The following is a 21815-nucleotide window of genomic DNA, read 5'->3' as shown; positions in this document are numbered from 1 at the left end:
CGAGATATATTTCCGTCGGACTTGCGCATGCTCGAAACCTGCCGACGACCAGGTATTTTTCTATTGGAACACACTTTGACATTCACTCATGGATGGATTCCTCGGAGGCTCATCTTAACTGGTCTTAAGCAAGTGGTTATCACAACAGAATCGAAATCTGTTTCTCTTGCAGTCGGTTCGAAACCTGCTGACAACATTTTTGCAGTGTATAGATCCTCAGAGCTCCGTCTTAACTAGGCCCAGTCATTGCGCCGAAACCTCCTTTTTATGTGATAGTATGTCCATGAAATAGAATTGGAATGTGGTCATAGGACCTGCGCCCACTCGCACTTTATCCCTGATATTTGATATCATAGGGCGGATACGTACGCATTTCCCGGAGTTTCAGCGTCATGGCTATGTAGAGCATCGCTCAGGTTCGTATGTATTCAAATTATTTCCTGGCCTCTAATCAGCAATATAAGCGTCGGAACATCTTCAGGCATACAGACGCGTGCCCTTCCTTTCCTTGTCGTCCGAAAACATGGCACCTCCCACGGGACCGACGGGCAAGCAAGTCCTTATCCATGTTTGGACGCGAACAATTGAACGGGACGCAGGAGTTCAACTCGGACAAAAACAATGAGCCTCTGTGTTCACTCTTGTGACGTCCCTATGCTTCACATGTATGTTGCGTATTTTCTTCTCGCTAAACCAAACTACCAACGATGCAGAACTTACAGAGGGTTTTGCATACGGTGTACGAGCTTTACACATTTATTATTCTGGATGCTGCAACCTCCAATGATAGCTCCTTTCTGTGCTCAACGCACACTTCCGGACCGTATTCGGTATTACCAAACTCCAGAGTGCTTTTTTACAGCTGGCATACTTTGTAAGTGTCTGATGCTCGGGGATGGTTGGATCCCCTGACCACTAGTTAGGGCACTCATTCCGTGTGGGCACCATTCGCTGGTGTAATTGTGAGTAATATCTGTGATTCTTCCACAGCAATACTGATTAAAGCAGATTGGACGGATAGGATACAATGTGACTTCTGATTCTATATGTGTATGCATTTAGTTAACAGCTGATTTCTGTTTACAGAAAGGCCTCCACGTTGGCCTTGTACTCGATTGGTATCGATGTTTCTCGTTAATCAAATGCATCAACCAACCGTTACTCAGGCCTTCAAGCTTCGGGTGCCATATTCTGTTGGCCATCAACGAAATTCGAGCCGTATGGAGGATTCGTCGGGAGCATATTTGCAACTGGTATTTAATCGCGAGAGCTATATGGATGTGTTCCTGATATCTGATCGTCTCTAGGGTACGGTCTTTGGACGCTCGAGGTTGCTGCGAACTCCTGCATAACTGCACTTGGCACACCTCAGAATGATGCTGCGGCTCGTTTGAAATTTAGTCATGAATTACGAGCCGTCATAACCTTTGTCAGATCTTTGATTGCTTCACGCTGGTTTATCACTGGTGCTAATGCGACCAGCTTTGGAACCGTATAGACTGTGGTCTGTTTGTCCACACTAGAGTCTCTTCAGGGTCGATCTCGCGGTTGTTTATGCCATGTAAGATCCATGTTTTGTCCTAACCTCTATTCAGTGGTATTGTCGTTGACCGGACGAGGAAGAGCGGATTCACATCCGCAACCGCAACGAGCTGTCCGCTGTGCATGCAGCTGATTGCCATCTAACCGATTTGCTTCCCGATGACGCTAAAGGACGCTCGAACAGTGGGAGAGTATCCAGTGACGCATTGATTGCGGTCGCATGAGAAGTGGGGGATGTCGACCATGATGGAGGAAGAGTATACCACGACCCCCTCAATTAGTATAAGGCATTCAACATCGCTCAGGTATTATCTCATGTACATGCATCGAGACGATTGTTTGTAAAATGCCGCTGTAATTCCGAGTATCTGATGTTGGGCGAGCCTGTTTGAGGTGTCACACAGCCGACGTCCTTGAACCCGCTATACGATCCACGATCTACTCCCAATGGTTTAACTCGAACGTTCAGCCATATTGATAAAGAACTCTTACAGGTCGAATGTATGGCAGCGACAATAGGTTGCCAATGAATGGTACTTGGCGCAGGAATGTCACGACCACGGGGAAGAAGTCGCTGAACCTGGCTATCAGGTTTAATTCCTCGTTAGGAAATGCCGGACGTACCCAAACAGGTTTAAGAAACCAAATATCTCGACAATCATTCCAATGAATGAATACTTCATGAACACGAGGAGAATACCGCCAATGAAGCATGCTGTTCCTCGAAGCTTCTGCTTTCGCGCGAAGAAGTAGAATGTCTTTTGGGGGCCAATAATCAAGGTAAGACCAGACAAGAAGAGCATCTGTGCAAGAGCTTGGTATGAGCAAAAAATGGAAGGCGGGAACTGGGGTTACACACATTTCCTAGCGCTAACAAAGCAGCGTCGAAGAACAGCATGACACCGAGGAACATGAATAGTGTCCCGAAGGTCGTAAGGGCTACGCCAATTTCTGAGATACATAACTTCTCATTCAACAACCAAAGCAGACAGCTTGGGTAGACTCACTTTGCGCATCAGACAACCACATATTTCCAGAGTTCAAGCGTGTCTTATGCAAAAACTTTTGGGATTTTTGAGAAGCGTAGCTATCGCCGGAGTGGTGAAACGAGAAATTGAGAATTAGACTGCGTGGCAAGGCGTGTTCCAATTACACTGGACAGGGTTCATGAACGCAAGCCGCGTGACTGACACGTCACATTATTGAAGTCACAAAGTCTATATTAATGTTATCTTCGAGGGAGAGAACTATGGTCAAGCGTTCTATATAAACGTCAGATTGTCTTGTAATACTAAAAGTATTCAGGTTCAAGGCCATCGCAATGGCAGGAAATCATCTGGACAGTAAACGTAGCCATAACTCTGTGGAGAAATGAAACGCCGATAGCACTGGGACAGTGAATGGTATTGAATTATCCATAATGGTACACAAGTCGGGTTCAACGATGAAAGAATTGACAATAATGGTATGTATAGATCTGAAATATTGGTCAGTTTAATAAATGAGGGTGAACGAGGAGACATGTCACGGACATTCCACCGACCAGCTAAGATTCAAAAGCACCGGTATGGGCGCCTCAAACACTCTCTCCGCGTCGTTGTTGCTCCTTGGCGACAATAACTCTATCGTACGACTCCCTCAACGGACTTCGGTGCGCAAGGATGGACACGTGTGCACTAAGGTACGGTGGTGGAAGTAACGGGTGCACAGTTTCAAGGTTGGTGTACAGACTAGCTGCAGGGAAATGCGAGGCATATTGCGGCGTTGACGGACGGGTGGTGGGAAGTTGTGCAAGTGATGACAACGCTTGTACAGAGCTCGATGAAGTTGATGACATGGACGACAAGGTGCGAGTGCGGTCGTGTACGGCCTTGAAATGGAGTGGTTGGATATGTGCTTCAGCTGGAAGAGTGACCACCGAACGTGCAGATGATATTGATGCTTTGCGGTTAGGTGGTGGAGCACATGTAGTCTTGATACTCGACGGCGAAGTGCACATTCTATCCTCCGCATCATAGATCTGGGTGGTGGATATGTGCGCTGGAGCGGCTTCAGATGTGATGGTGAGTGGAACGAGAGGCACCATACGTGGTGTCACTGGAGCTGCATGGCCATATGACTGACCTCGGATAAGTGGATGTGGGCGTAATGGTGCATCATTTCTACTTGTTGTCGAATGAGTAGATGGCGGACGCGTGACTGACTGACGCTTGTTTGGACGTGAGCGATGAATAGGCGAGGTGTTCTCCGAGCGAGTCTCCATGATACGGCGCTCAGGAGAAGGGTGCTGAGAAATATTAGATTGTTTCACATGATGCCTGGATGTGGCTAGTGCTGGAGCAGGTGATATATGCGCAGCTGACACAGCTACAACTGATAACGTTCGAGCCGGTGCCTCGGGGGGACGGATGGTAGGCACCCGTGACATAGAGGGCGGTTGTGCTCTTGGAGTTTCTGGTCGATGTATGAGTTCATCAATGGGCGGGGCCGCGGGGAGCGCATGTTTGTGCGTCTCGACCGGTGTCCGGGACCTGCCACTGTCAGAACTCACACTGCTCGGAGTCGCTGCCCCACTCTCGCTAGAGACCCACTCCTCGTCTTCATCCGCACTTTGGCTAGCGATAGTAAATCCAGCTTTAGGTTTGCCAGTTGTCTGCCGCTGGTTTGAGGGAGGCACATGCCGCTGTGCTTGAACTGGTAGCTGCTCCCTTGAAGCAAGACGTGTCGAGCTATTCACTCGAGGAGGATACGGCGAAGTATTTCTTGAATGCGGCTAAACAAAAGATATCACACGGTTCAGCCAGAATTTTTGAGGGGTCAACATTGATGTGACGCACGTCATGAACTAGGCCGTTTTTCTTCGTTCTTTCGACTTGCTTCGGTGGAGCAGGATCTTTCTGCGTAAAGTGAAGGTTCAGTGCTGCTTTGGAGGAGCCCCCTGATGATGAACGGGAGTGTGTACGAGGGAGGCCCGTTGCGCCAGCGCGGTGAGCTTTGGGAGGCATGTAGGAGATTGAGTAGGATTATTGGGTCTCCGCTGACTGATCACTGTAATTTGCAGTCCCGACAATAAACAACAACCATCATGCTTGCCAAATGCCATGCCCACTGGGGGACAATGGTCGTTTTTGTCCTTCAGAATGGTGCTTGGGAGTTTGCGGCTTGCGGAAGGCATGTATCGGTTCATCTATCACCACGCCTTTCGTGCCACCTCAGTGCTGCTGAATCTCGTGTCCGACACAACTGTTTATTATAGGCCCCAAGTCTGCATCTGTGCATGCATTCTGTGTGAAAAGAGACATCAGGCAAGCCAACATTTGCTTCATGCTATGGAGCTGTTCGACGCTTGTCTCACCCGCCACTTACAATAGTAAGTACATGATCCTTGAAATACATGGCTGAAGGACCCAAGTCTGTAAGTAGCTGACCGATTTAAGTCCGAATATTTCGTCACAAAATAAACACTACGAGGGAACCTGGAAGTTCGAAAGTTCTGTCCGTCCCGTCCGCTCTGTCCCTATCATCCGACAAACCATAATCACGTTGCTGATCGTCTCACAGGTATCCCTGACCTAACTCTAGGGGTCATGTCCACGTTTGCCTCGTTGGTAACAGGCCTCAAGGATATATCATTTGTGAGGTTGTACCGCCCGGTGATGCCCAAAGTTGGCCCAAATCCTGAAACATAAAGTCCGAGATTTTGGAGGAATTCCGAGGCGTTCCGGAATCCGGACAGCCAAATGAAGGTCGGACGATACCGACAGAAGGAACGGGACGGACGGTCATTTCCAATTTTCCGGTATATACAACACTGGGAGTCAGAGCAAGTTCTCCAATCCCGGCAGGTGCGTTTCCATCCTCATCGTCTGGTACGGATCTCTAATATTACGTAGGCAATTGAAATTATCAATCGATTATCCTTCTATCCCCCAGATCACGAATGTGAATCGTTACCAGTAAAATGACAATACCCCAGGCACGCCGCGAAGCTGAGGGAAAAACCCGTAGAATGATTTCTGGTCAGACGTCAGGATTGCTTTTTTGAATGCTTCAAAAGGAGTATCCCATTCGAGTTACCTAGTCGTTGAATCCCGATGTGCCCATCCGTATTCACTAGTCACTGCCAGTGCCTTTGGCGACACTATCGCTCTTCTTTTGGCCTTCATTGTTGCGAGACGGTCCAAAGCCTCTCCATGTGATAGGCATCTTGGTTGGCATATGCCGTCTGGAAGAACATGCACGGTGGGTCTCATACTGGTGGTTAGAGACTCAACCCGACATCTTAATATTTCAGGCGACCTGATTCGTGTCCGATTGATGGTACTGGAAGTCGTTGTCATCAACTCAGACAAAATTGCAATGTTGGGTCAACGATCTGTTATTTACTCAGGCAGACTTGTCCTTGCGATGAATAAACTGTATGCTCCTTTCCAATCCGAGTTGTAGCTCATGTCTTGTCACAGCTATGGCGTGTGGTAAAATACGGTCACGTTGCGCTATAGATCAGTACCAAGATCTCATCCCGCAGCCGGATATCGTCAACGGCTGTTATGATGGAAATGAATGCTCGCTCTTTATCGAGGCTATGTTTTTACCTGTGGTAGACACAGGAAGGAGTGGCTTTATTTTATGTGACCGAGGTCTCAATAATAATAAATGCACACCGGGAATGACCAGTTGCCGAGATCAGGATGTTCGTGTTTCAGCATTTCGAACCATGTGCGAGTCCTTACTATAATTTTAGTCTGTCGTTATTTCGAGGACTCCTGGTTTGATTTCTCCTTGTTGGTTGCCTTCAGATACTTGATCAATCAACACAGGAACAGATATAACATGTTTGATCATGCTCATTTCGGCCATACAAGCGCTGGATGGTTGTATATCTAGCACCAACTCCCTCGTCGTACCACGTCCACCAAGTTCCCCACTCCCTCGCACCGATCCTCTAACACTCATACATCCTCTAACAGTACTAGTATGACCCTAGTCTCAAACGACTCTAGTTGGTGGCCGTTCATCAATTCATATATTGTTGGCAGTTATTTTTCAGGTTCGTGGAGAGCAGTCGCTGCCGCTGACGTCTCGATCTAACCTTGACTATGGTTTCGCAGTTGCCGCTGTCGTTTTAGTGACGTATGATTGGGGTGTGCCTGATAATATTAAAGAACTTCTGATTTCTTACAACTATATACAGCACTTACACTCGGACAGGAGGTACGTTGATGTATTACCGGAGCAACCATCTTGCTAAGAATGATTTTAGGTCGAACTGATCTGGGTGAGCAGAACCTCACATCTGAGTAACAAAACTGATTTGCGACAGAAGCAACGTTGGTCAGACAGAGGCAACGTTGGTCACTTATGACCGTTCTGTATCTTGGTGTATGTAGTTTGCATTATAGGTGTGAACGGCCACTCATCCGACTCTTGAATATCCCAGGTGCGCTATCTTGCAATATTCCTTAATCTGTATGTTTAGAAGGCTCGGCACTGTTTTTGTACTGATAACCATATCTCACAATCAGCATGAACATACTGAGTATGTCTTCGTACATTCATGATCTTTGCCTTTTCTGACTTGTGATATACAGACGGTCTTCCGACAATCTTGTTGACAGACACAGTGAGTCTTTTGCACTGATCCCCGCTCTTCCCCTTCAATTAACCGTGGCGCCCTGTAGAGGTGAGTGTGATTTTTGACCAGGTTATTGGTTCGCTATAATGACTACCACAGATGTGAGTCTGTTTGGAGTGTGTTACCCTGGGCTGATCACTAAGTGGATTCCTCAGGCTGGATTCTGTTCATCATATGGGATTGGTCAATTTTTGTGGCGGGTGCAATGCTGGGGGGTGAGCTTTGCAGTTGCAAGACCTCAGTGATATTGACTCGACTGAAACATCTTGCAAGTCATCATGATAGCTCGGTTACATGCCACATATCAACGATCCAGAAAGATCCTGATATTTCTCGTTGTCACCTTCCTGGCTGTCGTCATTTTCGGTGTGGTGAGCATGGTAATGGAAACGATGCATTCTTCAGGGGGTACGCTTAATTGTGGATGAAAAAAATTGCATGGAGCTCATTGATGTATACCAGAGGAACTCATCCTCTCCGGCACCTATGTGTGCACGATGAACTTTGCGGCAGATATCCTGCGCCTGATTCCCATTTCTTGGATACTTGCCACTGTGCGGGAGGTCTTTACACTGTGTCTCGCAGTCTGGATTGCTGTAAAACACTTCCATGAACTGCGACAACATTCAGCAGGAGGAATTGTCGGGGACTGTTTCAGGGTGTTGATGAAAACTCACATGTTTTACTTTGCGAGGTGGGCTCACATTGTGAATATGGTTCTCTTTTTCCGCTGAAGGATCGGACATGCTAGCTTTGTTGCTGTTTCTTGTCTCACTATCATAGTTAATTTGGCTCCAATGATCTCAACGGTATGCTAGCAGTTTTGCACTGACCCCTGTATGCGACCACGATTCATCATTTCTATAGGACCGATATGCTCTGCAATGGATTCTTCAAATTTTACAGGCCGCGCAGATGTTTGTGTTAGGACCACGCCTGATCCTTGGTGTTCGAGAATATCACGCGAAGCTCGTGGCCGACTCCGACGCAGCAACGGGCATGAGCTCAATCGCTTTCCAGGAGCGCGTGCATATATCGACTGGCAATGGTGTGTAGCACGGGAGATGCTCGAAGAAGTTGACGGTTGTCTGGTGCTCTGCAAGGAGCAGGAGAAATTTGTTTTCACTTGATTCTAAGTTTCGTTTGTGATACCTGTTAGTTATATGGTGTCATGTAAGTTAATTTATGTAGTTGGCATCCGAGTCAGCGGCCCGGGTGTGAGTCGAGAATATTTATGATGTTGAATACGTTAACGTTCTCTGCATGATGGATCAATGTCACGCTTGCATTTGAATGAAGGTAAGATAAGACACGATCGAAGATGTCAGCTATCGTCAAATACAACGTGCAACTTACCATGGTCAAATCTACGACGACGTTAGCGTTCAGCAACTTGGTCATCGATGACCATTATCAGCATAAGAAGTTTCTGGCTGCGGGGACGGGGTAAAGCCTTGGTGAAGGCGTCGGCGACGTTGTCCTCGTCATTCTGTTGTGGTAACCACTTTGGCCGGGGCAAACTTGAGATGAACCTCCGAGCGACTGTCCATGAGTGAATGTCAAGGTATGTTCTGATAGAAAAAAACTCCGGTCGGCAGGTTTCGAACTTGCACAGTTTAAGAGAAACAGATCTAGATTCTGTTGCGGTAATCACTTGACTAAAACCAGTTGAGATAAGGACCCCGAGGAAACCATATGTCAAGGTGTGATAAGACATTTGTCGACAGGTTTCGAATCTGCACCACCCAAGAGAGCAGATTTCTAATCTGTTCTGGTGCCAGTTGGCTATGACTACTTAAAAGATAGACATTGGAGGATCTAGCCATGAGTGAAGTGGTAAAAGGGAAAAAAAAGATGGTTGAGCAGGTTTCGAACCTGCAACAGATTTCTGGTCTGTCACGCTTACCACTTGGCTAAGACTGGTTAAGATAGAATCATGGACACGAGTTGAAGAACATCATGCATTGACATCTGCGTTTGATCCGATGGACATAAAACATGCCAAGAATAAGCGAGTTGGGGGCTGGGGCCGCGCCGTTACGATATCGGTAATGGGCTTGGATGAAGACATCTAACTTCGTCCGAGATAGCAACGCTGGTTTCAAATAATTCGCACCGAGAACGTGCTGGAACGCGGGCCTTGGGAGGCCTGGGCCAAAGAAGAAAGTTTTTGCCCGCGTGGCAATAGTAAATCTAGCATGCTGGGTGTATCTTTTCGCCGCAGCGCGTATCGGGTATGTCGGAGCTAGGCTTAAAGAAATGTGCCTAAGAATATCAACCTAGTGCGAGCGATGGATAGGCAATACAACAAGGAGGACTTGGGCTCACTTATCCATATCCTCCTAGTTTCAAGCACTGCCGACGGTCATTGTCACCGAGGTCTGTCTCGAATTAACCAGCAGCACATTTGTAAGATACAGAAGCTGTCTGCAGTAAGCATATAGACTTTTGCAACGTCATCGTCCTGGTCATAACAGTGTGCTGGATGATCAGTCGTTCTGGTATTCTGCGAGAAGTGTACTATAGCAATAATTAATAAGATAATCGCACAAACTAGAAAACGGGAACTGACAACGGGACTCCCACGGTAAAACCGCACTGTTTGCATGAAGGCCTCGAGTTCCTTTGAATGCCAGGTTGCCGACATGTGCGCTTAGATGGGACACTTGTCGGATAGCACACACTGTTTCCGTAGAGGGTCTAATGCCTTTCTGCCTCCGCGATAACCGCGAAAGACGTAGTCAAGGGTGTCCACCATGAATGAAGTTAGCAACCGACGATATTGTCTTGCAATATTTTAACTCTCGGGCCCTCGAGACATACACTTCATCTTCGCGGCGGATCGAATTTCAACGACATTTTCTCGCGGACCGCCCCCTCGCGCTGTATGCCATCCAGAAACATCGCCTTAGGCCAAATATGTCCGCCGTGACCCCACTGAGGAAGGCCAGAGCTGTGCAACAGCAATTCTAACGAGTACCTGATTAATGAGTCAATTAGTGCGTGTAACCGGGCCAATTATAGTAGGAAACCTCCCTAGTTATCCGGGTTCGAACCTGAGTGGAACAATACTTGCCTCAGGATACCTACTAGTACTACCATGGTTGGGAAACTACTGCGTTAGTACTACTACTTGACCTGAACGCTGTCTCAGAGTTTTCTCAGGCTACAATTGGAAGTCCGCGGCTAGATCTGTGCTAGGCCTTAGTTTTTACTACTCCACTCCAGTTAGCACCCTTTTTCTGACGAACACTGCCTGAAACTTAAAGCAACATCTAACATCTTGGCTGTACAATACTGACAAACTCCGTTAGGTTCATGCCCTCCAGTCACAAGCTGCCATAGAAGGCGTCAGCAATATCACTTGAAATAAGAGGTCAATCCAAGGTCAATCTAACATATGTCAGGCTGGACGAGAAGTTGGCCCCATAGAAGTTCCATCGTCAATGAGGAATAGAATATTCTCGCTACTCCTGGGATCATGTGCACATCAATCTATCTAGCGGCATAGTCACCCTCATTTGTCGAACCACCGCTGTTCCCCTAGTAGTTTACCGAGACACCATTTAAACTCAGAAGCCTGGGGATCTCCAGGAGATAAGCTCAGGGACGAGCACCAAGAAGGTATGCAGAATCCTCAGATCGAACTACTTATCAAACGTCCCATCACACACTAGGACACCACCAGGTTGCCCGATCATCAATCTGCTCCACAAGATGATCAGTACAAAAGCCGAGCGCAGATCGGCAAATACTGTTCGGTGCTAAGTCCCAGCAATGAAAGTGCTTCGTTGATCTGGTTCCTGGTGGCCAGCATGAAAACATGAGGTCGCCCCACCACTGAAGATTGTTGTTGGACGATATCAATGCTTCAGGACTTATCGTAGTGGAAGATATGCATTTCTCTTCTGTATCACTATCAGATATCACATGGTTTTTTGATCAGCGACGTCTTCTTTCCTAGTAAGTGTGGTTTAGGTTTAGTTGTACCCCAGTCTCGAGCTTAAAATGTGTTAAATTGCAGGATCCTTGGCTGAGCCGGAGATGAAGAGGGGAGGTAAGAGTGGCGGACGCGAACTATGGATCCCCTTTCGCCACCGATTAGCAAGAAACAGGTGCGAGATCGCAAAGAATAATATAATGAAAGTAAATCGATCCAGGGCAATCTCAACCTATAACATGAGCGCATTAGCACATTGCATACTCTATGGGCTGCACAAGCTGCATTCACTGTAGACATGCAGGTGGCCCCACGAACAAGGCGAATAGAAGTGCAGATGGCTGTATGAAAATGACGAAAAGCTTGCTAATGAATCTAAAGAAGACTTGTCTCCACTGGCCCTTCTATCGAACGTCGGTTCAGTAAATTGCAACCCCTCGTGGTACTACTCACAGTCAACCCCATCACTAACGGGTATTTACTATCCGCGAGGAACGGCCAATGTTGCAATGTTCGAAGACGCCGTTGTTCGATGGGCGCAATTACACTGCAAACAGGAGCATCCGCGTATTCAGCATATTATTGACGCAAGGCGCAGCACGATATTGTCCTCAGGTGCTTAACAACGGTTGGTACTTTTTCAGTCACGCATACGGCTTCGATGTATGGGGTAACCAGAAAGGGTCTGCTGCGCTCGCCCAGTTCACCTCACGGGCTTATGAAAATGAAACCCTTTCCTGCAATTGCATGACGTCGGGAGTGCCATATGGGGTTGAGCGAAGTGGAGTGTGCTAGTGAGTACCTAGTGAATGTAATCTATGATATGCTCGTCAGCGCAACGGAATGAAAATTTGGGTTGCCTAGCAGAAGCCAGCAGATCATACAGAAGACAAGCATTCCATATCTATTGTTTCGTTGTGGTCTAACCTACATTCCAGTTCCCTAGGCACCGAATTCGATCAGCAACGATAATGCTCTTATCTCGCCATTAATTACAAGCAATAAGAATGAAGGCGAAATCAATAAAATGACTCCTGGTTGCGGCCACGTCGCCAGAAAGGGACAAGGAAGTATAAGGCCATCCCTATGATTGCGTTTGGCGCTTCCTTCAAAGTGCAGAGGCACACTTCACCAGGGCCTGATCGCAAGGACCCAATCCATCATTATTCAGGGGATGTCATGTATACACGAATCGCTCACAAATCAAACGCCAGAGGGCATACAAGGGCATGCACGATGTTCCTGGGAGGTGAAGCTTTGAAGAGTTGCCATATCCAGGGAGACAGCAGCATGTCACAAAGGCACAACCTGAATAAGCATTCGCATGACTATTGAAAACGGGGACAATTCAATACTTACATGGCGCCATAGTCTATATGCATCGATCGAGGAGTTTGTAACAGGAACTTGTCGGAAGTGCCTGCGGGGTCTCAATTGAATATTGAAGGCTCACCGTGGCCGCACTTCAGTCAGGTATAGCTGCAGGGCTAACACTTTCGACTACTAAATACGGTCACAACAACTGCTCATCGACATGCACACGTCCGACATACTGAGGCATTGGTTAGATGAATTGAATTTATTCATTCGGAACGTCGAGTGCCAGCTTTCGAAAAAGGAAATACTTGAAGAAGCCGTAAACAGTGGCAGTGGCACAGTTGAAACTTGGCAAAGTTAATTTCCACGAAGTTTGTGAGCGAGTGCAGGTCACATTTGTCGCCAGTCCTACCCATGACTTCCTGCAGTATGCTTGACGGTTTGTCAATCTTGCCTTGTGTTTCCCTAGCGCCCTTCCACGGCATGGTGGGATACACTGCCGCATCCACTTTGCCACTTCCCTCGTGCGACCTGGATAAACGATGGATGTGGTACAGTAGGTTCGCACTGCGCAGCAGCCACAAGGAAGCGTGCTGCCCAACAATCTTATCATCTTGATGACGTTAGTTCATCCCAGGAAACTTGCACTGCCCCAACCACCTCTCCGAATACGAACCATGTCTTTGCTCAGACATACCAGCATCACAACAAAGCTTCGTCGAACCCATCAGGGCACTTAATATGAACCGACAGTTCCTAAAAAATTCTGGGAGATCCAGAGCCGTGAGCGGTCGCTCAAAGCTGTGCGTAGTTGGTGTCTTCCTTCTGAAAGAAGCTCACGTACAATGTTCCTTGGACCTTGGATGCTTTTGTTTTTGCAGTCATCGCGGATTCTGACAGAGACGGCGGGCCTCGAATCTGCGAGAACTTCTCAAGTTCAGGGATGTTGCGTCACCGTCATGCTAGTTTACTCCGGCGATGCTGATGTCGATCCGTACGAAATTCCGGTATGGAAGTACAATCTAAACAGGCAGTTCAAATTTATACAAGCTCGAACGCGACTCCCAGCACACAAAGAACGTACGTATGTTCCAGGAGATCCGAGCGGTCATTCAAAGTTGTACGTAGCTGGTGGAAAGGTCCAGTCGCATAACTCTTCTTTCTAAATGAGGTATGAAGCTCACGTACCTGCATGCAGCTCCAGCGTTCCATCAAATGCTTATATGAGTCACATGTGCAACTTTGCTCCCGGTGTTGCGTTAAGAGTGGGATGGTGACTCGACGGCTGATTGTTGGTCCCCCGACTCGGGCTCTGCGAGAACTTCCCAAGGTCAGGGCTGTTATGTCGCGGGCGAGGCTTAATACCGAGGTAGCTTTCTTCGCGATGTAGATGTCGATCCGCGGTAAAAAAAATTAAACAGACCACTTCTCTCCTGAGATACATGGGCTGGAGTACCGCTCATGTGGTGGTTCCAGCTTGTTTGTAAAGGACGCACATTGTTATCTTCATTGATAATGATGGACTAGCACCAAAGTTTCTCTTCACCTGATCTAAATTTTCTCAGAGAAGACGTATCATCTCATCATGTGAGCAGACGGGCCAAGAAAAAAAAATTCTAACATTGTTCGATTTATATAACTGGAATGAGCTTGAACTTCTACTAGTGAGTCATCAGAACCATCCCATGTACGTGTTTGTAGACTGACATAGTACATCATGCTTATTCGATTGTGCCATGATGCAGTTACGAGATCATCTCACGTCTTCCCCAAGGGTCCATACAATAAATCAATAACGGCAGAAGTTATGATTGCAATTTTTGACAACGTTCGCTCTAGCTAGTGCAACCCATGACATGAAACTGATTTATATCGGCCTACGGTACCGCGTGTGTCATTTGCTATGACATGTTTTACTGTTTATCTAGTCACTCGTGACCCTGTTTGACCTTCGATTCCCCTGAGTTTCGAAGGTTTAGATCCCTCAGGCTCAATTTTTAGCTTCCAATCGGTCTTCTAACAGGCCCCCAGTCTTCCGGATCATCATTATACATCTCCTGCTGCTATTGCTATTTGGGAACGGCGCGCGGTATGGGCCACGCCTTGAGTGGATAAGCAGGCTGGAATCGACGAGGCGCAATGTTTCGTGTTCGAGTCTGTCGTGATGGTGAGAGTGACTATCGATATTGCTGCGCAGGCTCCTACTTATTTGGATTATATCCCTAGGTAGCTCTAGTGACCTCTATGAACTTAAAGCCAGCTCCGACACTACGGTACCGGCGCTGGTGGCACGATAAGATACATTTAGTATGGTTTATGGAACGAAAACCATCCTACATAACGACTACTAGAAGGTACCCTTTTCTCGCGCTCTCTGAACGGACGTGATTATTTCAATCGACGGCAGCTCCGCGGGTCGTTAGATCAACTATCTTTAAGCCGGACACTACTAGTTCGAGACTCTTTGAAATCAAGATCACGGATATTGAAAGGTGAATAGACAATCCATCTACTTTGAAAACGGGTTCTGCTCTAGTTTTGTACAGGCAAGTTACAGATATATCCAAAGATCTAACATGCGGCGACGACCAAAACGCAGGGGCCTTTGAGAATCGAATGAGAAGGAGCCCCCTTTCAGGATCAGGCCCAAGAATTGTTCGTGTTCGGAAAGACGGACATATGCATGGAGTCTATATTAACACGCAATAATCGAATAGGACGCCGATGATCTGTTAATCAGGCAATCTAATGGGACTTTGAAGTGCGGATGGCGGCGGCGTCCGAGCCCAAGATCTATACTGATAGAGTACGAGACCTGTGGAGCAGGACACTGATACTGTCTGCTGATGATATAGATCCCGACTCTAAAAACGATAACAGGCGCTGCTTTGGTTTTACAATGGTGAATTGCACTTATATACGACTTGTAGCATCGCTCTGACTGTCACACTAGAACATTCCTACCCTTGCAAAGATTTTCATCATCTCCAACGGTGACACACAGCGGGCCTTTTTGGGATCGATCAAGCGTAGGAGTCGGTCGTGTTCGGACATGGAGTCTGAATTAACAGGCCAATGAGTCCGATGATATTATTACGAGGTAATCGAATGGAAGTGCAGATGACGTCGCGTATTGCGGCGTCCAAGACCAGAACTAACTGCGGTGCAGGTCCGATGGAACCATCGTGCTGGATCTCTTTGTTTTGAAAGGCGCTGCTGCGGAGATGCCCTGTGCCCCCGTAAATGAGGACTCAGAACCAGAAGCTCTGCGGTTCCTACCTAATGTTTAATGGTGATCGATCAAGTTGTACATGTAGTAGTACATGTATGTGTGAAAGCGGTTGTCTTCACAGCCGAGATGAAGGTATCAGATACCGCCTAGGTTTCACGCAGGTTGAATGAAATGCAGTGATACACGATGTGTATTGAAGCGCGGTGGCATTGCTATATTAGCATTACAATAGGTGCCATTTCATTTGATTTCTGCCACGTCAGTAGATAAGAACATTGCTAATAGGTACCAGCAGGATGGCGTGGACGGTGATGCGCCTAGCTAGTACTCACTGGGCGGGTACGCAGCATGTGGGGTATAACGAAGCCGTAAGGGTGTGAGAAGGAGTCCGGAGTGATCGCTAGGATAGGATGTAGTATAACCGGACCCCGGAAGCGAGTATTGTGTTACAACGAGGCAACGGCTACACACATGGTCTGAAACTAATTATGGTATGTGAGCATGTGGATCTAAACGGTACTAATAAATCGACGTAAAATAACATGAGCTCGACGTTGAAGGCCACGACGATGAAACCTGGATGAACCTGATAATACCAGGTATACGTGTCAATTGTAAGTAATACCAATAGTACTTTTTACTTAGCTAGTATAATTGTTTTAAATGTTTTTAAACTGCGGCTTAACCAATTAAGGAAAGAAGGCCGAAGAGTAGCACATGGGTATCGTGGCTGTATAAACCAAGCCTTCCCTTTGGCGTTGCAAAGTAACTTGAGCTCTTCCTTCCATCCCTCCGTAAGTTCACTTTTCTGCCTCGAGGCTTTCGGGTTTTAATGCTCGTGAGATTCGATTATTTTGCTTCTAAACCAACTCACGATCCTTATGAACAGATACGCTATCGACCTTTCTGCTACGACGCTCAACGTTGAATGCACTAATAAACTCTCAGAAGTCCAGCAGGTTTCTGAAGACTCTGAGCAGTCCGACGACAACGACGACAACGACAACGAAAGCGACAGCAACCACAAGCAGTCGATATCGTTTTCAAAGTCCTCATTGACGTCGTTCGTAGTTCCAAGAAAGCGTTACAACTATCTCTCCGTTTCCCGACTACGCGAGCTCATGTTGCAATACTCCGCCCAACCAATCCCCCTTCCTCTTCCTTATAAACAGAATCGTACTAAAGATATTCCACAAACTCACCATAATGACTACCCACATGCACATTCTCGTCTTTTCAACAGGCGTTTCGCCAAAGAACCACTTCGCAAGCAACCTTTCTTCGCTTCCGCCTCTTTTGCCAATTTCTATTCCAACCCCCCCAAGTCCAATTTCAATTCCATCCCCACCCATACCACCAAGCCCAACTCTTCCCTCAGTATCCTCTCTCATAGAGGATGTCTTGTCTCCAGGTGACCTCGTAGGCGAGGATCTACTTCTTCCAGGGCGAACCAGTTCGTCCTTGCGTCCTCGCCCCAATAGACATGAACACTGCAAAAGAATTCGAAGTCGTTCGTAGACTAGGAACAGGCAGTTATGCAGTCGTCTATCGCGTTCGTGAAGTTATCTCCCGCACCCCCATCAGCGACGACGGCCATGTCGGCGTCCTCGACCTCGATCCATCTCCTCCACCTATCGTCTATGGCAGACACTTTGCTCTCAAAGTCCTCTCAAAGGCAAACCTCGATTCCGACGCTCTCACAGCACAGCTCACCGAAGTCACAATCCATCAATCCCTCTCCCCACATCCAAACATCGTCACACTCCATCGTACACTCGAGACTGATGCCTTTCTCTTGCTTGTCTTGGAGTTTGTTCCTGGCGAAGATCTCTTTTATTTCCTTGAGCAAGCACGCGATCATTATGCCCCAGATGAGAGCGCAGAGAGCAAGACTCCTCCTACTCCCTCTCTTCTCGCCACTCTACACCCTTCTGCATTACTAAGCCATACCCGTCTTAGACTCATCGCAAGCATGTTCGCCCAAATGTGCGATGCAGTCGCCGCATGCCATGACCAGCGTGTCTTCCACCGCGATATCAAGCCAGAAAAACTTTATCGTCACAGACGGATACGCACGTTCTTCCTCTTCAGACATCATGGAACGCAAAGTCCTAGTCAAGCTCACAGACTTTGGCCTAAGTACAAACGAGGTTGAAAGCGCCGACATGGACTGTGGCAGCGCACCCTACATGAGCTTCGAGTGCCGTAATAATGTAGCTCCAACCTACAGCCCCGAGAGGAGTGACGTCTGGAGTCTTGGTATCGTTTTGATCAACATGTATGTTTCTTGTTCGTTGATAAATAATTTCTAATCTTGGTGTCAGGTTATACCACTATAATCCATGGACAGACACCTCTGACGGCACCTGTTCCTCTTTTTCCCTTTTCCGCGCACATGGCGCCCACTTTTTCATGCAGCGCTTTACGGGCATGACCTGGCCCGTCGCCGAGTTCCTCACCCAGCGCGTATTCGTCCTCCCTCCATTCGACGCCAACCACATACCTGTTACCGCCCGTGAATTCGGTGCATGGATCAAGGACCTCCCTGCCCTCCTTTGCGACCGTGAGCCCTCCCACAGAGGCCACAAGCGTGTCCTCAGCACAGCCTCATCAACAGTCGGCCACCCCCTCTCCTCATGCCCGCCCTCGCGCCGCCCCTCCTCCCGTGCAGCACTGCGTACCCCACTCGTATGCAGCAGGTCGTTGAGCAGAGCTCCAAGCGTCGGTGGTGTCCTCGTCGAAGAGCCCGAAGATCTCTCTCGTGAGCGCCAAGACGAGCACAACGAAGATGACGGTCGATCGCGGTCGACCAAGAAACGGGGAAAGCGCGGGTCGCGAAAAGCAGGGCAGAAAACGACGACTGACGAGACACTCCAGACGCTTGCTGTTGCTTCGCAGAGCTTGGCACGGGAAATCAGTCTTGCGAGTCGTGGTGCGAGCCGCTCGTCGCTTGGGATCGTTGATTTGGACAGGAATGCGAGTCATACTTCGAGTGTTACGAGGCCTGCCGCTGAGACGGAAGCGCCGAGGCCTGTGGTTGTGAAGAAGCCGAGCAAGTGGAAGTTGGGTTTCGGAAGCGGCAAGACTATTATATCCACGCCTACGCCCACGGAAGAGGCACCGACGACGGGCACTGCGAGCAACGTCACCAATCTCATCATGGGGCTCTCCCAGCCTGCACCGAATCCAAGCAACGGTCCCAAACCCTCACCGTATATTTCGCATGGCAGTATTAATGTCAACTCGAGCGCCAGTGTGAATGGGAGTGGTGTGCACACGCCGCTTACGAGACAGCGGAGTCCGGCGGATGAGGCGGGTACGTGGGCACGCGGACGGAGACCTGGTTCGTCTACGTTTAGCACTGCGTTTTCCACCACTGCTCCTTCCATCATCGGCAATGGCAATTCCAACGTCAACGGCAACGCAAACGGGAGCGTGAGAGGTCATTCACCGCCAGGCAGCGTCCGTAGCAGCAACTGGCGAAGCTCAATGAGCAGTGCAAGCACGAGCACCTCTACATTCACACGGTACAGCAATTCAAGCGTGAGGAGTGTATCAACGACTGCCACGAGTGTGAGTAGCGGGAGTTGGAGGAATGGGGCGCAGGCTGCGGCGCAGGTTCCGAAGAATGTCAAAAGTACGTCCCTTTCACTTTTACTTTTGTGTAGATACGATGTTGACGTGGTTCGGTAATAGTCATGAACGGCGTCCCATGGGAACTCGACGAGCTTCCACGACAGCTCCATCCTAATCCCGTAGGCGATATATTCGGACAGCCCCCCCAGCGGAAAGCGCGGACGAGGAAATCGAAGTTGGACACGATTAGCGAGAGGCCTGCGCCTGTGAGGGATGCTGCTACTAGTACGACTGATTTGGGGGGTGTTGGGGGTGAGGAGGAGACGCCGAAGAAGGTGCAGAAGGGCCAGATCAATGCGCTGGCGAAGATGCTCTCTGCTTTGAGGCGTTGAGGTGTACGTTGTGAAAGTCGGAAGTGTGTGTGTGTTTTTGTTGTTCTTGTTAGATGGCTTATGGCCTGTAGGTGCTGTGGAGGCGGTCGATGTATTGTATGTTACCCAACTACTTACGGTGCGAACACCAGCCTTTTTTATTGTTGTAATCCATCCACTCATGCTGGTCTTTGGGATGCAGGCTCCATAGCCGTTGTGCATATTGTGTGCTGCTGCTTCTTATCTGTCCATAATCATCTCAAACCCAAACTCAATTCATCGGCGCAAACTTCAAACTTGTGAAAACCATAACCAAACCATCGCATTTTTCATTACTTTGTTCCAGAAAACCCAAACTCAACCAACTACGCTCATTCCAATTTGCTCTCGGACTGTATTACACCATTACCATTACTATAGATTCCTTTTTTGAGAAGAATTGCGGGAAACGTAAATTCACCTTGCCGTTCGTTACAGTACGTGTACTTGTTTTCACACAGTCATTCATTGAATTTCGGTCATCCTTGTATGCTATGTTTTGCGGTGGTTACAATTCGATGATTTTTTTGTGCGCCACGTGTATATGTATGTATGCAGGACAAGGAAAACTTGGGAAAACGCCGAGGGAAAGGAGCGTGAGAGGGGGGTGAAAGTTGACGCGTGCCGGTGGATGACTACTAAATGTCAATCTATGACGCGAGATGATAAGACCGGTGACGAAACTGTCGCCGAGAGTGCGTGCCATCGGTACGCAGAACAAAAAAGCCAAACTCCTAATGCCTATGGGGGCTTCTTCAACGAATGCTGCAAAGCAGCAAACGCCATGTTCTGTTCGATAGTAGGGAGCGTCGAAGTGTCTCCCATAACGCTCGAAGACTCGCGGGTGCCTAAGAGGCTAAACGACGGGCCATGGCGGACTTGGGTGTCCATAGGGGACGCCGAGCGAGACGAGACGCTACTAGTATCCATATCACTATCCTCCACCTCCGATTCCAATGCAAAGCGGCCCGAGCTATCCGTCCTAATGAGGTTGATGTAATATTCCTGAAGGACTTCTCGAGTGCACTGCCAAAAAAAAACAGGATGTGAGAAGGAAAACGGTGGGATGGGGGGATCTCGCGAACCATTAAGCGCCAGTCTATTGCAAGAAGGAATTCGCGTTCGAGGACGTTTAGTTCTGGGACGGGGATGCCGCCTACGCGGGCGTAGAGGGCGTTTGTGCAGAAGGAGTCGCAGAGGCCTTTACTGCAGACTGTGATGGATGCGATGATGAAGCGGTGGCAGGTGAGGGAGGAGAGGGTGAAGAGGGGCATGCGGGCGCAGATTTGGTCGACGTAGTGTAGGGTGAGGAGGAGGCATGCTTTCTGGGATATGGTGAGCTGCTGGGATGGATGATAGGAATATTAATGGATACGGACCTCGACTTTTGTCCATTTGATTATGCGTCGGAGATAATCGAGGACGCTGATGTTTGGTACGGTTCTCGAGTGAAATCGGGTGAGGCTCTCGCTGGAAATAAAGATGAAGGAGATGAGATGGAACGTAGGGCGTGACATACGGTAGAAGTGGGATCTTGTCATTATGAGCGATCAATCGTTCAAGCATATTAGCTTTTAGATGTCCATTAGATCTGAATGAATCAATGGATTGGATGATTACCTATGAGAAGAGCAAGATTATCTATCTCGGCGACCTCAAATGCAGCGGGCAACGTGACCCTCGTCGATGAGTGCATACTGTGCACCCATTGCCGCTCCTAATGGAATAGAATCAAAGAATTATCGGGTCTGAGAAGCTCTAAGACAGTTCGAATTCTAGAAAGAAGTGCTTCAAGATGAAATAAGATTAGTCCTTTGCTCAAATCCCCACACTACCAAATAAATTCACATCCCGTTCTTCCAACAGAACATTGCAGCAGTACATAATTGGCTTGGGACCATCAAATACCCGATATTAGGCAGTCATAGCAATGGGGAAATGTCGTGCACTGTCAGAGTGTCGTACAAGCCACCTGAGGGTGTTCTGGCAGCCAGGGCATGATGTCCGTTTAATACATGGTGCAGACAGAGTATAAAGGCAGAGGCACTATCACGGTGCGTCTCTACAAGCTCGTTTCATTCGCCAATCAGCCACCCGTGACATTCCTGTTTCCCCGCTCGATTGTCATTGCAGGAAAAGGTGGGTTCAAGTTACATATCGCTG

The 21815-nt window shown here is 48.1% G+C and overlaps 8 protein-coding genes across 8 annotated transcripts; 5 read left to right on the top strand and 3 right to left on the bottom strand.

Moving 5' to 3' along the window:
- Window positions 1-667: 667 nt before the first annotated feature.
- On the top strand, window positions 668-1814 carry DFJ58DRAFT_749711 (uncharacterized protein; the record flags this gene model as incomplete). Its single annotated transcript, XM_041387685.1, has 7 exons — window positions 668-739; window positions 791-874; window positions 924-962; window positions 1009-1050; window positions 1091-1118; window positions 1167-1253; window positions 1308-1814. The coding sequence occupies 7 exons, from the start codon at window positions 668-670 to the stop codon at window positions 1496-1498; spliced, it is 543 nt and encodes a 180-aa protein (XP_041237209.1). The 3' UTR covers window positions 1499-1814.
- Window positions 1623-2741, bottom strand: DFJ58DRAFT_162371 (vesicle transport protein). Its single transcript, XM_041378962.1, has 5 exons — window positions 2550-2741; window positions 2402-2493; window positions 2167-2345; window positions 2035-2116; window positions 1623-1980 (listed from the first exon to the last, which is right to left on the bottom strand). The coding sequence occupies exons 1-5, from the start codon at window positions 2569-2571 to the stop codon at window positions 1939-1941; spliced, it is 417 nt and encodes a 138-aa protein (XP_041237208.1). The 5' UTR covers window positions 2572-2741; the 3' UTR covers window positions 1623-1938.
- On the bottom strand, window positions 2707-4620 carry DFJ58DRAFT_817886 (uncharacterized protein). The gene is made up of 3 exons (XM_041391814.1): window positions 4380-4620; window positions 3075-4315; window positions 2707-3019 (listed from the first exon to the last, which is right to left on the bottom strand). Exons 1-2 carry the CDS (start codon window positions 4545-4547, stop codon window positions 3119-3121), a joined length of 1365 nt encoding a protein of 454 aa, XP_041237207.1. The 5' UTR covers window positions 4548-4620; the 3' UTR covers window positions 2707-3019; window positions 3075-3118.
- Window positions 4621-5595: 975 nt separating this feature from the next.
- DFJ58DRAFT_162460 (uncharacterized protein) lies at window positions 5596-6670 on the top strand. Its single transcript, XM_041378963.1, has 5 exons — window positions 5596-5784; window positions 5837-6235; window positions 6287-6311; window positions 6363-6592; window positions 6654-6670. The coding sequence occupies exons 2-4, from the start codon at window positions 5963-5965 to the stop codon at window positions 6521-6523; spliced, it is 459 nt and encodes a 152-aa protein (XP_041237206.1). The 5' UTR covers window positions 5596-5784; window positions 5837-5962; the 3' UTR covers window positions 6524-6592; window positions 6654-6670.
- A 6017-nt stretch (window positions 6671-12687) lies between these two features.
- On the top strand, window positions 12688-13329 carry DFJ58DRAFT_162205 (uncharacterized protein). The gene is made up of 3 exons (XM_041378961.1): window positions 12688-12994; window positions 13072-13237; window positions 13316-13329. The coding sequence occupies exons 1-2, from the start codon at window positions 12849-12851 to the stop codon at window positions 13172-13174; spliced, it is 249 nt and encodes an 82-aa protein (XP_041237205.1). The 5' UTR covers window positions 12688-12848; the 3' UTR covers window positions 13175-13237; window positions 13316-13329.
- DFJ58DRAFT_817827 (uncharacterized protein) lies at window positions 12791-14098 on the top strand. The gene is made up of 2 exons (XM_041391813.1): window positions 12791-12809; window positions 12863-14098. Exon 2 carries the CDS (start codon window positions 13280-13282, stop codon window positions 13598-13600), a length of 321 nt encoding a protein of 106 aa, XP_041237204.1. The 5' UTR covers window positions 12791-12809; window positions 12863-13279; the 3' UTR covers window positions 13601-14098.
- Window positions 14099-16884: 2786 nt separating this feature from the next.
- DFJ58DRAFT_719033 (kinase-like domain-containing protein) lies at window positions 16885-19634 on the top strand (the record flags this gene model as incomplete). The annotated part of the gene is made up of 5 exons (XM_041384559.1): window positions 16885-17085; window positions 17111-17686; window positions 17712-17944; window positions 17991-19303; window positions 19363-19634. The coding sequence occupies 5 exons, from the start codon at window positions 16885-16887 to the stop codon at window positions 19632-19634; spliced, it is 2595 nt and encodes an 864-aa protein (XP_041237203.1).
- Window positions 19635-20158: 524 nt separating this feature from the next.
- Window positions 20159-21454, bottom strand: DFJ58DRAFT_817806 (cyclin-domain-containing protein). Its single transcript, XM_041391812.1, has 5 exons — window positions 21273-21454; window positions 21172-21223; window positions 21032-21122; window positions 20738-20977; window positions 20159-20678 (listed from the first exon to the last, which is right to left on the bottom strand). The coding sequence occupies exons 1-5, from the start codon at window positions 21346-21348 to the stop codon at window positions 20394-20396; spliced, it is 744 nt and encodes a 247-aa protein (XP_041237202.1). The 5' UTR covers window positions 21349-21454; the 3' UTR covers window positions 20159-20393.
- Window positions 21455-21815: the final 361 nt, after the last annotated feature.

The sequence above is a fragment of the Suillus subalutaceus genome, assembly GCF_016647625.1.
Source record: "Suillus subalutaceus strain FC151 chromosome Unknown DFJ58scaffold_188, whole genome shotgun sequence".
Lineage (NCBI taxonomy): Eukaryota > Fungi > Basidiomycota > Agaricomycetes > Boletales > Suillaceae > Suillus > Suillus subalutaceus.
The sequence above is the reverse complement of the archived record's forward strand: the minus strand, read 5'-3'. Positions and strand labels throughout refer to the sequence as shown.